This window comes from Panthera tigris, chromosome E1 (assembly GCF_018350195.1).
Source record: "Panthera tigris isolate Pti1 chromosome E1, P.tigris_Pti1_mat1.1, whole genome shotgun sequence".
Taxonomy (NCBI): Eukaryota; Metazoa; Chordata; class Mammalia; order Carnivora; family Felidae; genus Panthera; species Panthera tigris.
In genome coordinates this window covers 14982036-14994935 of record NC_056673.1, presented here as the reverse complement: position 1 = coordinate 14994935, position 12900 = coordinate 14982036, and the positions used below count along the sequence as shown (strand labels likewise).

General features: G+C 42.8%; 1 protein-coding gene across 1 annotated transcript in view; it reads right to left on the bottom strand.

The window, feature by feature from the left end:
- Positions 1-12900, bottom strand: part of PRPF8 (pre-mRNA processing factor 8) — a 31624-nt gene that overhangs the window by 2131 nt on the left and 16593 nt on the right. The window contains exons 25-39 of the mRNA XM_042965878.1: positions 7450-7697; positions 7169-7348; positions 6839-6974; positions 6550-6719; positions 6281-6410; positions 6010-6156; positions 5362-5522; positions 4982-5173; positions 4431-4668; positions 4171-4299; positions 2938-3051; positions 2685-2858; positions 2193-2386; positions 1222-1461; positions 986-1127 (exon numbers count right to left, since the gene is read on the bottom strand). Coding sequence (XP_042821812.1) covers positions 986-1127; positions 1222-1461; positions 2193-2386; positions 2685-2858; positions 2938-3051; positions 4171-4299; positions 4431-4668; positions 4982-5173; positions 5362-5522; positions 6010-6156; positions 6281-6410; positions 6550-6719; positions 6839-6974; positions 7169-7348; positions 7450-7697 — 2595 coding nt within the window. The remainder of the gene's footprint in view (positions 1-985; positions 1128-1221; positions 1462-2192; positions 2387-2684; positions 2859-2937; positions 3052-4170; positions 4300-4430; positions 4669-4981; positions 5174-5361; positions 5523-6009; positions 6157-6280; positions 6411-6549; positions 6720-6838; positions 6975-7168; positions 7349-7449; positions 7698-12900) is intronic.

The following is a 12900-nucleotide window of genomic DNA, read 5'->3' as shown; positions in this document are numbered from 1 at the left end:
CACCCATGCGCCCCTACAATTACTTTTAAAAATCAACTTCCCTGTTCTAGATTCTAATCCACCTTATTTTAGAATTATGCAAAATTTTCTTCCTGTTTTTAGTGTGTCTTTTGCAGCACCCTTTGTCACACACAAGCTATTGATTTTGATTACGGTTTGGTGTCCTTTTTAAAAAATTTTTAATGTTTGGTTTTGAGACAGACAGTGAGCAGGGGAGGGACAGAGACAGAGAGAGACACAGAAGCCAAAGCAGGCTCCAGGCTCCAAGCTGTCAGCACAGAGCCTGATACAGCGCTTAAACCCATGAACCATGAGATCATGACCTGAGCCAAAGTTAGATGCTCAACCAACTTGAGCCACCCAGGTGCCCCATGGTTTTGTATCTTAAGAAGGCTATCTTGGGGCTGCCTGGGTGGCTCCGTTGGTTAAGCGTCTGACTCTTAGTTTTAGCTGAGGTCATGATCTTATGGTTTCTTGAGTTCGAGCCCCACGTTGGGCTCTGGGCTTGGGATCCTTTCTCTCTCTGCCCCTCCCCAATTCAGGCTGTCTTTGTCTCTCTCAAAATAAATAAATAAACTTTTAAAAAAAAAGGCGATCTCAGCATTACAATAATAGATATTTTCTTCTAATACTCTACAGCTTAGTATTTTATATTCAGGTCTTTACTCTACCTGCATTTTTTAAGTGCTGTGAGGCAGTGTTCTGACTGTTCCAATGCCACAGAGCATCCTTAATCCTACAGATCTGATACACATTTATTATGTACACAGGAATCCCTTTCTGACTATATGCTATACTCTTCCAAAAACTTTTGGAACTCTTAACTGCCATAGCTTTATAACGTTTTAATATTTGGTGGGAGCCAAAACCCTCCTTGCCGTTTCGGCCACTCTTATGTACCTTGCGTTCCAGGCAGTCTCAGGTGAGTTTTAGGCATGTAAAATGCCAGGCACACACTATGGCTTAGTTGAGCACACTTACTCACTTGGGCCCGCAGGTCAGATATGCAGATGAACTTCTTAAGCACATTCTTGGGAAGGATATAGGTATAACCAGTCTCCTTGATGTCATCAGATGAAACATAGATATGATTGGTCCTCAGGTGAAGGTTGGCAGCAGAGATGGCCCTACAAATGGTGAGGAATGTAAGCATTTCTCAGGCCGAGCACCACAGGCAGCATCAGTAGGCTTTGCCACCCCTACCTCTTCCCCTTACAGTACCTAACCCGCCATTCAGTCTTAGAGGAGAAAGTCTGCGTCTCATAGTTGCTGGTGGTAGAAGTAATGATCTCATCACCATGCTTGTTGACAGTACGAGTCTGTGTTGCTGTCAGCTGCGACTGTTCCTTGGTCTGCTTCTCGATCTCTGCTATCTGCTGCCGCTGCTGTGATGGTGCTGAGATCTCCATACCCAGGATGATGTCTCGAATTTCCGATTGTGTCAGTGATGCCACGTTCACGCTGCGGGGACAGCATGGGTCACACCACAAGATCCCTTCCCTTGGTCATATGCCTCAATGGCAAGAGTGTAACTTGGTAAGACAAGGGACTCCATACCCTTACCCCAGACAATCCTAAGTGTATAGTGGAGATGTCCCAATACCGGTTAAGATTTATCACAGCCCAGGATGGCCCTGAGCATGTACACCCTTTCAGCAACACTCAAACCTGCTCAGTAGCCATACCTCCCTCTTTTCCTTGACAAGAAGTGCCCTGGTTTATAGAACAATTCTCAAAAACAGAAACCCTTAGAACACGTTCTCAATCATTGCTGGTACTGTCAGTCACCTCAGTCATCCTGGGTCGGGGGGGGGGGGGGGGGGTACCTGGACATCTATGGACATTTTTCTTCTTGGTTGCCAAAATGACAGGAAGAGGGAAGGAAGGGGTGTGTGTGCTGTTAGCAGTGGTACCTGGGGATGTGGATGTTAAAACTGCCTGTAACATGAACGGTAAAGAAATGCCCTGCTCAAAATGGCAACATGAAACAATGCCCAAGAATCAGATGGAAACCCTGAAACACTGACATTTTCTACATTATCTGAAGACACTATCTTTTTTCTGTAGGCATCTATCTCCAGGACAATTCCTTGAGAAATTTCTGAGCCTTAAATGTTTCAAAAAACCCAGAAACCACATACCGAACCATTCATTTCACCCTTTTAGGATGTCTCCCACCCACCAGCGCTCACTTGTTTTTCTTGCCATAGTCGGCCAAGATCAGATCTTTGAGCTGCACTTCCACCTTGATCCACTCCTCGTCAGTCAGAGTGGGCCAGATATGGTGTGGCTCTGTAATAGTCGTCTTGTCTGGCTTCAGGATCACCTTCGCCCGGTCATTGTTCACGTGCAGGGCACGCAGAATCAAGATGAGGCGGGAGAAAGCCTGAGAAGAGGTATGGCAACAAAGGGCGGGGGGGTCAGACACTGAGGTCCTCCCTGTTTCCTCGATTCTGTTCTTTCAGGGAACCCAGAAATTGATTTCAAACTCTAAGGTAGAGCCTCCACCGCTCTCCCAGTCAACTTTTTATGCAGAGCACAGAATTGCTGTCTCATCCACAGGCTGAAGATGTGAAAATGGCCCCATAGGGGACCTGGGGAAAACTTAAGGAAGGCACAGGATTGTCTTATGACCCCCAACCCACTCCTCTTAGAGTGACCTTCTTTGTCAGGCAGTTTCATACCGTATAAGATGAGATAGTCTTGAGCCAGTCATCATAGAGATTAAAAAGAACCATCTGGGGTTCAGTGGCTTTAAGGATGAGGTCCCCAAACTTTTCCACCTTGAGACAAGCCTGGAAAGGGAGCTGGAGCTCCGATCCTTTGATCACAATATTGGGGAAGTCCAGCAAGTGCACCTGAGACAAGATCAAGTCCAAGATTAGAAATAGCCTATACGTCTCAGCCCTCCTTTCTTCTACCTCATCCACCTCTCACCTCCAATGGGTCCAGCATGCCCTTCCTAGTGACAATGATCTGCTTGGGCTGCTCCTCCACAGGCAGAGATCGGATCAGGGCAGCCACTTCCTCAGCCGTCTTCCACTTGGCCAGCTAAAAAGGAAGAGGGGAGGAAGTGGAAATTGAGTGTCTATCACCACAGGTCAACTAGAACAAAACAGCCTAGGTCTTGAGATAATCAACCTATGTTTCTGTTGCACACCGCTACTGAATGTTAGGTACTTTGGAGGTGCAAAAGAAGTGTCAGATGGCTTTGCCCAAAAGGGTTTTTCAACCTAGCTGGCCAGACAAAACTCACACAAGATATACCACAAGCCGGTATTTGATTATATAATACCAAGTGTCTGGGACAAAATAAATTAAGGCTAAAACTGATAAAAAGCTATACAAAGAAACAGGTCCTAAGGGATAAGAAAGACTTGATTAACAGAGTAAAGGGGAGAGATCATTCTAGAAAGAAAGATACATGAGCAAAGCCACAGAAGTGGAAATGGATGTCAGAGTTTGGGGATACTAGGAGGAAGCAGGTTTTATTTATTTTTTTATTTTTTATTAAAAAAAAATTTTTTTAAATGTTTTATTTATTTTTGAGAGAGAGAGAGAGAGACAGAGCATGAGCAGGGGAGGGGCAGAGAGGGAGACACAGAATCCGAAACAGGCTCCAGGCTCTGAGCTGTCAGCACAGAGCCCGACGCGGGGCTTGAACTCACAGACCGCGAGATCATGACCTGAGCTGAAGTCGTACGCTCAACCAACTGAGCCACCCAGGTGCCCCAGGAAGCAGGTTTTAAAGGAAGAGAAACCATGGGTGGACAGGTGGTAGCTCAGCCAAATTATCAAGTGTCTAGGAAGCCAGAAAAGAGTTAATTCAGCAAAAAAAGAGTTAGATAGATAGAGGTAGAGATTTGGCAAAAATGAGGTCTTAAGCATACTTGGTTCCCTTTAGAAAGATGATTCTTGGTAGTCTTGTTCAAGGTAGGTTAGAGATGGGAGATGCAAGAAACAGAGAGAACAACTGGTAGGTAATGAAGGACCTCACATACTGCTGGGCCCCCTGTAGAGTACTCCCCAAGTTAAGTAATTTGGAGCAAAGGTTCAAATGAGACACAATCTCTCACAGAGAGAAACAGGAGGATGTGCCCTGGCTCCCTGCTCCCCAGAGAAAAAGGGGCAGCAAGGTTCCACAGCCTGTCTACCTTTTAACCAGCTCACCTGCCCCAGACGCTTCTGTCCAGCCCACACAGATGTGTGGATTATCTTGAGGAACAGCTGCCCTGTGCGTGGATTGAAGATGAAGATGGCCCCATTGATAGGTTTGGTTGTCAAATTCCCTTCAAAGGTCTAAAGAATGAGATCATCAGTTAGTGTGGCCTAGACACAACCACCCTACCTTCCCATATGCACACATTTGCCTCATCACCCTCTCACAGGCATATATAGTCCCACATCCCTAGGTTGTTTCTAATTCTCACCTTGTGAATAGTCACTCTGTAGACATTAGTGTCATCCACAAACCAGATAATTTGGTTGGAGAAGAGCTCACCATAGTTCTGAGAGGACAGATAGGGCTCAGTGGGCTCAGATGAATAGAGCTGCAGCCCCTTGCGGATCCGTTCACGTAACACATACAAGGCAGGGTTTGCCTTCATGATCTTGGCCATGGCCTGCTGTATGAGAGGCTTGCTGCCTGGGAACCAGTTTCCATAGGCACTATGAGAATAGAAGAGGCAAGAAGAGTGAAGACCAGGCTGACAAGTGTCTGCCCATGTACACAGAGGCAAGAAGAAAAGGTCAATGACCCAGAAGAGGAAAGGGCCACACAGGCAAACTAAAAAAACGTGTACATTAAAGTATGGGGCCGACTGGGGTGCCTGGCTGGTGCAGTCAGTAGAACATGTGACTCTTGATCTCAGAGTTGTTGAGTTTGAGCTCCAGACTGGCCACAGAGTTTACTTAAAAAAAAAAAATTTAAAAATAAAGTATGGGGCTGACATTACATACATGCTTCTGAACACCAACTTACCTATGCAGGTTATAGGCCAGGTCAATGGCAATGAGCACACCAGTGGGTGAAGGATAGATACTCATGTTGTCTGTGGTGTAGTCCAGGAACTTGGCCCGGGCATAGCGTTCAATGTCATGGGAGTCATAGTCCCCCCAGCGCAACTGGATATCAATCCAATACTTCTGAGTGGTGGTACTGTCCATCACATCCCTGAGGGTGGAGAGAGGTTAGGAATCCAGGCGTTAGGAAGCCACTGACACAACCAATGTCCAACAACTACATGAACTCTCAATCGCTACATCTAACTCTCAAAAAAGAAAGGAAAGTTTCCAAAGTAGCACAGGTAGAACAGTAAGCAAGCTTCTTGGATAACAAGGGCTGGGTTATAATGCACTTACTTGGAGTCTGCCAGCAATGAGGGCCGGGAGACATTCCACTTATAGGAGGCAAAAAGCAGGATATCTGCACAGGAAGAATTCATCTTATAGGACTTTCGGGGGTGAATTGTCTCCTTTTGTACTGTCTCAATTTCTAGTGCATCCAGTTCCTGATCAAATACCTGAAGGCAAAGGTAGAAAGGTTATGACTGCTTATGGGAGCCCACTCAGAACGAGACTTGTAGGAGTCCAGGTAATGTGGCACCTGGCACCACAATGCAGGTCTCCTCCTTGGTGCTTCCAGGGTGGACTTCCCATACCAAGAGTGAGCTTTTTCATTTCTTTTCCTTTCTTTCTTTCTTTTTTTTTAAAAGTAGGCGTCATATCCAGCATGGAGCGCAATGCAGGGCTTGCACTCATGACTCTGAAATCATGACCTGAGATCAAGAGTCCTTAACTGACTGAGCCATCCAGGCACCCCAAATACAGTTTTCCTTTTTTTCTTTTCTCTTTAAGTAGGCTCCGTACCCAGCACAGAGCCCAAGGTGGAGCTTGAACTCACAACCGTGACTCAAGACCTGGGCCAAGACCAAGAGTCAAATGTTTAACTGACTGAGCCCGAGCTGACCTGACTTCTCATGGTACCCTCTCCCCTCACTTCTGGCCTACCTGACACAAGTCCATCACAATGCTCTCATGGATCTTCTGCCATAAGTGAGCTCGGAAGATCTGGATGAGAGAGATCTTCAGTGTGGGGATCTTGCCATGCATGAAGATACCTGTCAGGTCCAGCTGCACCTGAAAGCCTACATATACCTGACGGGAAAAAGAGACTGAAAGTGAACCCAGACATCAAGACACTTGTTTTCAGGATACAATGAAGGAAACAGAAACTCTTGTTTTTAGCTTCCTGTCTTCCAGGTCTAGCAATCACACTCACATTGGCTCGGTTGATGGTCGGGGACCACCAGAGGGTGAATCTACGATTGGGAATCTGGTTCAATCCCGATCGCTGAGCATTGGTTAGCTTCTTCCACTTCATAGACTCCTCAAAACCACTGGCCTTCTCCCTGGGGAAAAGAGACCAGGTAAAGTGATACCCTGCCATCTCCCAGAGCACTGGTCTCTGGTAAACGCCACAGAACACAAAGGCACAATAGAGATGAGCTCAGAGGGTTATGACAGGTAAGGGGAGAAGAGAATCCTCACCAGAAAAGCCCCTCCCAGGTAGGGAAGTAAGTGCCCTTGAAGAGTGTGTGTTCCAGAATGCCTTCCACACCGCCCAGGGCCTGGATCATGTCTGTACGGTAGTTGTTCAGGTTCCAGAGCTTCCCATCATGCCGCTGATGTGTCCACCAGAAAGGGTTCTGCTTCAAGACCTAGATGGCAAAGCAAGCACCATCAAGCTTCTGGGAGCCTACTGCCCCAGCCAGATTCCTGGCACAGCCGTGGGTTCCTCTAATGCAGGGGAAATCTCTGTACTATCCCCTCCATGTACCTGGTACTGCTTAAAGTCAGTTCGAACACGCCAGCCTTTATCATACGCCAACGTGTGCCGGTCCTTCTGGAAAAGGGTGTTGATTCGAGGAATGCCACGATCCCATGAATCCTCTAGATCTTCTAAGGTCAGTCGTCTGTCAAAAAAACACTGAAGTCAAATATGTGCTCACACAAAGTTTATTTAGCATTCCTTCCTGGCCAAGGACCGATGGGTCAGATGTAGAACCTACTTCCCTGGTCTCCATTAAAACACAGCACGCTCTGTTCCTGACCTCCACGCAAGGCTGCACACCCCTGACAGGACTGCTATGCCTTCCTGGATGTGTACCTGTTCTGAGCAATGGCCTCTTGTCTCTTCAGTGCATACTCAGCCCAGACCCTCTGAGAATCAATGAACTCGCTCTCCCATGGTTGTATGTAGCGGTACAAGTTGGGAATCAGCTGGTCTTCTTCATGGCTCATTCCTGAACGAAAGTGTGTGATACCTACATCTGTCTGCTTGGACCACCTGTTTGGGGGCACAACCAAGATTAGAGAAAAAAATAAAACCTAAAAGTAAAGAAACATCCCCTTCCCTCAGGATCTAGAAGGTTTTCAAGCAAGTCCTACCTGAGGTCAGACTGGGGGATGAGTACATGGCCCATTGAGAGCATGCCAAGTCCACCCAACTCCTTAGGGGTATAGAACACAACAGGAGGGAAACGACTCGGCATCTTGGAATTGAGGCCAATCTTGATACGTGTCTGGATCTTGTTCTCACACTTCACTAGCAAGTCCAGGAGCTCCTGGGTGTTCACTACAGCTTCCCGAAAATATGTCATAAGGCCAATAAGAGCAGTGTTCCACTTATTCACAATCTGAAAACAGTGGGGAGAAGGTAAATTATAGGTGAGCCATGGGAGGGGACAAGTGGTGGGGACTACTTGGTCCAGCTGATTACACTCTCCTAGTTCTCAAGGAAGACTTGAGCTCAGTGTCATTAGGGAAGTATACACAAGTCAAAACCACTGTGAGAATCTGTTTAACACCCACAGGAATGGCTACAGAACAATGACAACTGTTAGCAAGAATGTGAAGAAAATGGAACACTCCTCTACTATTGCTGGTGGGAATGTGTACTGGTGCAATCACTTTGAAAAACAACCTGGTAGCTTAAAAGGTTAAACAGAATTACTGTGTGATCCAGTAATTCTACTCTTGAGTATATAACCAAGAGAAATGAAAACATCTGCACAAAAATCTGTACCAAATGTTCATGAAAACATTATTCGTAACAGCCAAAAAGTAGAAAAAACTCAAATGTCCACCAACTGACAAAGATAAACAAAATACGGTATATCCATATAACAGAATATTATTCACCTGTGAAAAGGATTCTTCAAGTATTAATACATGCCACAATGTAGATGAATCTTGAAAACATGTTAGGTGAAAGAAACCAGACCAAAAAAGGTCACATATTGTACAATTCCACTTGTATGAAATATCCAGAACAGGCAAATCCATATAGACAGAAAGTACACTCATGCTTGCCAGGAGCTGAATGGTGGGGAGCAATGGGGAGCAAATGACTGCTAATGGATACAGGGTTTCTTTCTGGGGTAATGAAAATATTCTAGAATTAGACAGTGGGGACAGGTGCACAATTTTATGAATATACCGAAAACCAAAGAATTGTACATTTCATTATTTTAATTTTTATTAAAAAAATTTTTAACGTTTATTTATTTTTGAGAGAGAGGGTGTGTGAACAAGAGAGGGCCACAAAGCAAAGAGGGAGACAGAGGATCTGAAGCAGACTTCGTCCTGTGAGCACAAAAGCCCAACGTGGGGCTCAAACTCATGAACTTTGAGATCCTGACCTGAGCCGAAGTCAAGAGTCAGACGCTTAACCGACTGAGCCACCAGGTGTCCCGGAACTGTACTTTTTTTTTTTTTTACAATGTGAATTTCATCTCAATAAAAAAATCAACTAAGGCAATATAAACACTCAAGAGCAAATATAGTAAGTAATCCTGGGGTGGGTGGGGGAGAAAAAGGGATGAGAAAAACTACTAAAAATTAATAGAGGGAATAAAAACTAATGGGGCCACAGAAATTGCCTTCTACTATAAACAACTAGAAAACTGAACAAAAGATATAAAACAGTATCTTCAGACAACTGACAAATAGACAACATAGGCCTAAGGGCCATGACCCTTGAGGAAAAGGAAACAAATGAAGTAAACTCCACGACTGTCCCCCACAACTTACTGCCGAGTTTCTAAGCTGCAGCATACACATAGAGGAGTAACAGAAACAGGGCCCAATAGTCTCGCTCAATTGAAGAGATCAAGATTAGAATTCAGGAGGCCAAGGCAGCTACAATTTGTGGGGCAGAGGTACTGGAGAGAAGCAAGGTCTCCAAAAGAGATTTCTGGAGATCCATGAAGGGATTCCCCATGATTTTGGATGAGTACCAATGTGTATGGAGTAAAACTCCAAGAACACCCGAGATCAGAAAGCTGAGCAAGTCCCACGGGTCATATAAGGTTGGCAGCAGTTTGTGTTCCCACCAGCCAACTAGAGAGAACCTGTAATACATGGGAATTGGGTAGAGTCCCCAGAAGGTTATCAACCCAGCAGCAGAGGTTCATTAGCCCCAGAACAAAGGGTGCTATAGAGTTGCCATAACTACACTTAAAAGCAAGCCTTAAAAGGACCAAACTAACCCACAAGTTACTGAACTGCACACCAGAACACAACTCAATGCTCTTTAACAAAACATAACAAAACCTAGAAATAATGTAAAATTCAAAATTTCTAGCATGTAATAAAAATGATCATTCATGCAAAAAGAATGAATTATCCATAACCAGAAGAAAAATCAATCAATAGAAACAGACCTAGCAATAACACAGGTGATGAAATTAGTAACCAAGGACTATAAAACAGCATTTAAAAAATCTTATAATTACACTGGAGTATATAAAGGAAAATATGAACATAATAAGGAGAGAAGATACTAAACACCTCGATGGAACTTTCCAGAGATGAAAATTATAATATCTGAAATAAAAAAAATACACCGATGGAATGACTCTGTAAAACTGCAAAAGAAAACAATGATTTACATTAACAGAAATTAGACAAAATAAACACTTTCCCAGACAGACAAAAGCAGAATGCCTTCACTGCCAATAGATCATTACTATAAGAAATGTTAAAGGAAATTCTTTAAGCACCATGAAAACAACACCAGATGGAAATCTGGATCTACATCAAGTAACAGAGAATACCAGAAAAAGTATGTGAGTAAAATGTAAAAGATATTTTTGCTCATTTTGTAGTTTCTGTAAAAAAATAAAGTCTGTTTAGAACAAAATTAGCAACAAAGTAGTGTATTTATAATACAGGTAAAGTTAAAACATATGACAAAAATACTACAAAGAATGAAGGGAAAATGGAAGTGTAATGTGTGGTTCTTACACTATACGTAAAGTGATCTTAGAAGACTAATGGTGACAGTAGACCATGGTAAGTCAGTGATGTACAGAGCAACCAATTAAAAAAAAAAGAAAAAGAAAAAGTGTAGGGGCGCCTGGCTGGCTCAGTCATTACAGCATGCAACCCCTGGTCTCGGGGTTGTAAGTTTGAGCTTCATGTTGGGTGTAGAGATTCCTTAAAAATAAATCTTAAAAAAAAAAAAAAAATGTAGTTACTAAGCAAAGAGTGAAATAAACAAGCCCACTCAGGGTGCCTGGCTGGCTCAGATGGTGGAGCATGAAGCATGCCACTCTTGACCTTAGGGTTAGGAGTTCAAGCCCTACGTTGGGTGTAGAGATTACTTAAGAAAAACAAAATCTGGGGTGCCTGGGTGGCTCAGTCAGTTGGGCATCCGACTGCGGCTCAGGTCACGATCTCACGTTTGTGAGTTCGAGCCCCACGTCAGGCTCTGTGCTGATAGGTTGGAGCCTGGAGCATGCTTCAGGTTCTGTGTATCCCTCTCTCTCTGCCCTTCCCCCGCTCGTACTCTCTCTCTCTCAAAAATGAATAAATGTAAAAAATATGTATTTTTTTTTTAAATAAAAAAAAGCTTAAAGATGAAAAAAGACACCCATGCAAACACAAAGTCTGAGTAGCACTACTATCAGACAAAGTAGACTTTAGGACAGAAAATATTACCATGAATTAAGAAGAATATTTCATAATGATAAGAAAGTCAATTAAGAAGATATAATAATTCTTGGGGCACCTGGATGGCTCCGTCAGTTAAGCATCCAACTCTTGGTTTTGGCTCAGGTCATCATCTCATGGTTTGTGGGTTTGAGCCCAACAGTGGGCTCTGCGCTGACAGTGTGGAGACAGCTTGGGATTCTCTCTCTCCCCCTCTTCCCCCCCACCCCCACCAAAATGTTTGAAGAATGTTAAAAAAAATATGTATATGTATATATGTTAACCCTAAATACATTTCATACCTAATTACAGAGCTTCTAAACTGTTTATATAAAGTAAAAACAGGTGGATGTTGAAGCAGAAAACTCAAAAATAATCATGAACACTACATATTCCTTTCAGGGGTATCAACAGAGTTGCTTGTATGTACAGAAGTATCTATGTGTTTCCACTGTAAGGCCCAATTCTGATTTCAGCTGTCTCTTTAGGTACATGACAACACTCCATCTGGCACACTCCCCTGGTCATCATTTGTATGCAGGTTCAATGTTCCTTGGACAAAAGGTCTGTCAGTTTGCATTTTGATATCAATGCAATGGCTCCCCTCTCCCCTAAGCCTAATATCTTAGATGAATTCCTTGTTGGTTTTCCATCTGCAAGCCAATACATTTTGCCCACCTTTCAATTATGTTCAACAAAACGTCCTGATCATTTGCCTTTTTATACAATTACAACCTATGTGAGTAATTTTGTTCTAAGTATTTTAAGAATTCCAGATTTCTGAACTTCAGAAATTCTTCATGCTCAAAAAATATACAATTTTCTTGAAAAATATCACGTGGCTTTATGCTAAAAGTTTGGATGTCTCTAATAAAGTTAACTGTGTCTCTGAATAACCCCTTCCACAAACAAAACAAAAAAACTCCAACCACAAAAAAAATGGACCTGAAAGAGGAAATAAATAAATCCGCAATTATAGTTGGAGATTTCCAAGACTCTTCTCTCAGTAATTGACAGTAGACAAAAAAGTCATTACAAATATACAAAGACTTGAACAACACAATCATTCAACCTACTGGACCTAACTAACATTTATAAAACACTCTACCCAAAAGCAGAATACAGATTCTTTTCAAGTTCACAACCATAAAACAAGTATTAAGACATCTGGAAAAATGAAGACCATAAAAAGTATGTTTTCTGACTATAACAATTACTAGCAACTAATAACAAAAATATCTGGAAAGCCCTCAAATATTTTAAAATTAAACAGCATACTTCTATTTTTTTTTTTAAGTTTTTAATGTTTGTTTATTTTTGAGAGAGAGACAGAGCACAAGCAGGGGAAGGGCAGAGGGAGAGGGAGACAGAATCTGAAGGAAGCTCCAGGCTCTGAGCTGTCAGCACAGAGCCCCACACGGGGTTCAAAACCACAAACCACAAGATCATGACCTGAGCTCAAGACAGACACTTAACTAACTGAGCCACCCAGGCACCCCTCAACAGCATACTTCTAAATAACATATGGGTAAAATAAAAACTCTCAAGGGAAATTAGAAAATATTTTTAACTGAATGAAAATAACCCAACTTAATCAAAATTTGAGGGATGCAGCTTGAAGTAGTACTAAGAGGGAAATTTACAGCAGTGAATGCTTATATTTAAAAAGATCCCAAATTGATCTAACTTTTTACCTTAAACCAGAAAACTTTAAAGCAAATTACACCCAACAAAAGGAAAAATACTATAAGAGCATTTTGAAAACAAACAGGACAGAGAAAAATCAATGAAACCAAAGCTGGTTCTTTAAGATTAAAAAAAAAAAAAAAAAAAAAAAAAAAGGCAAACTACAAAATACCAAATGATATAATCAAGATTTTAAGGTAAGGACTATGTTTTCTAGAC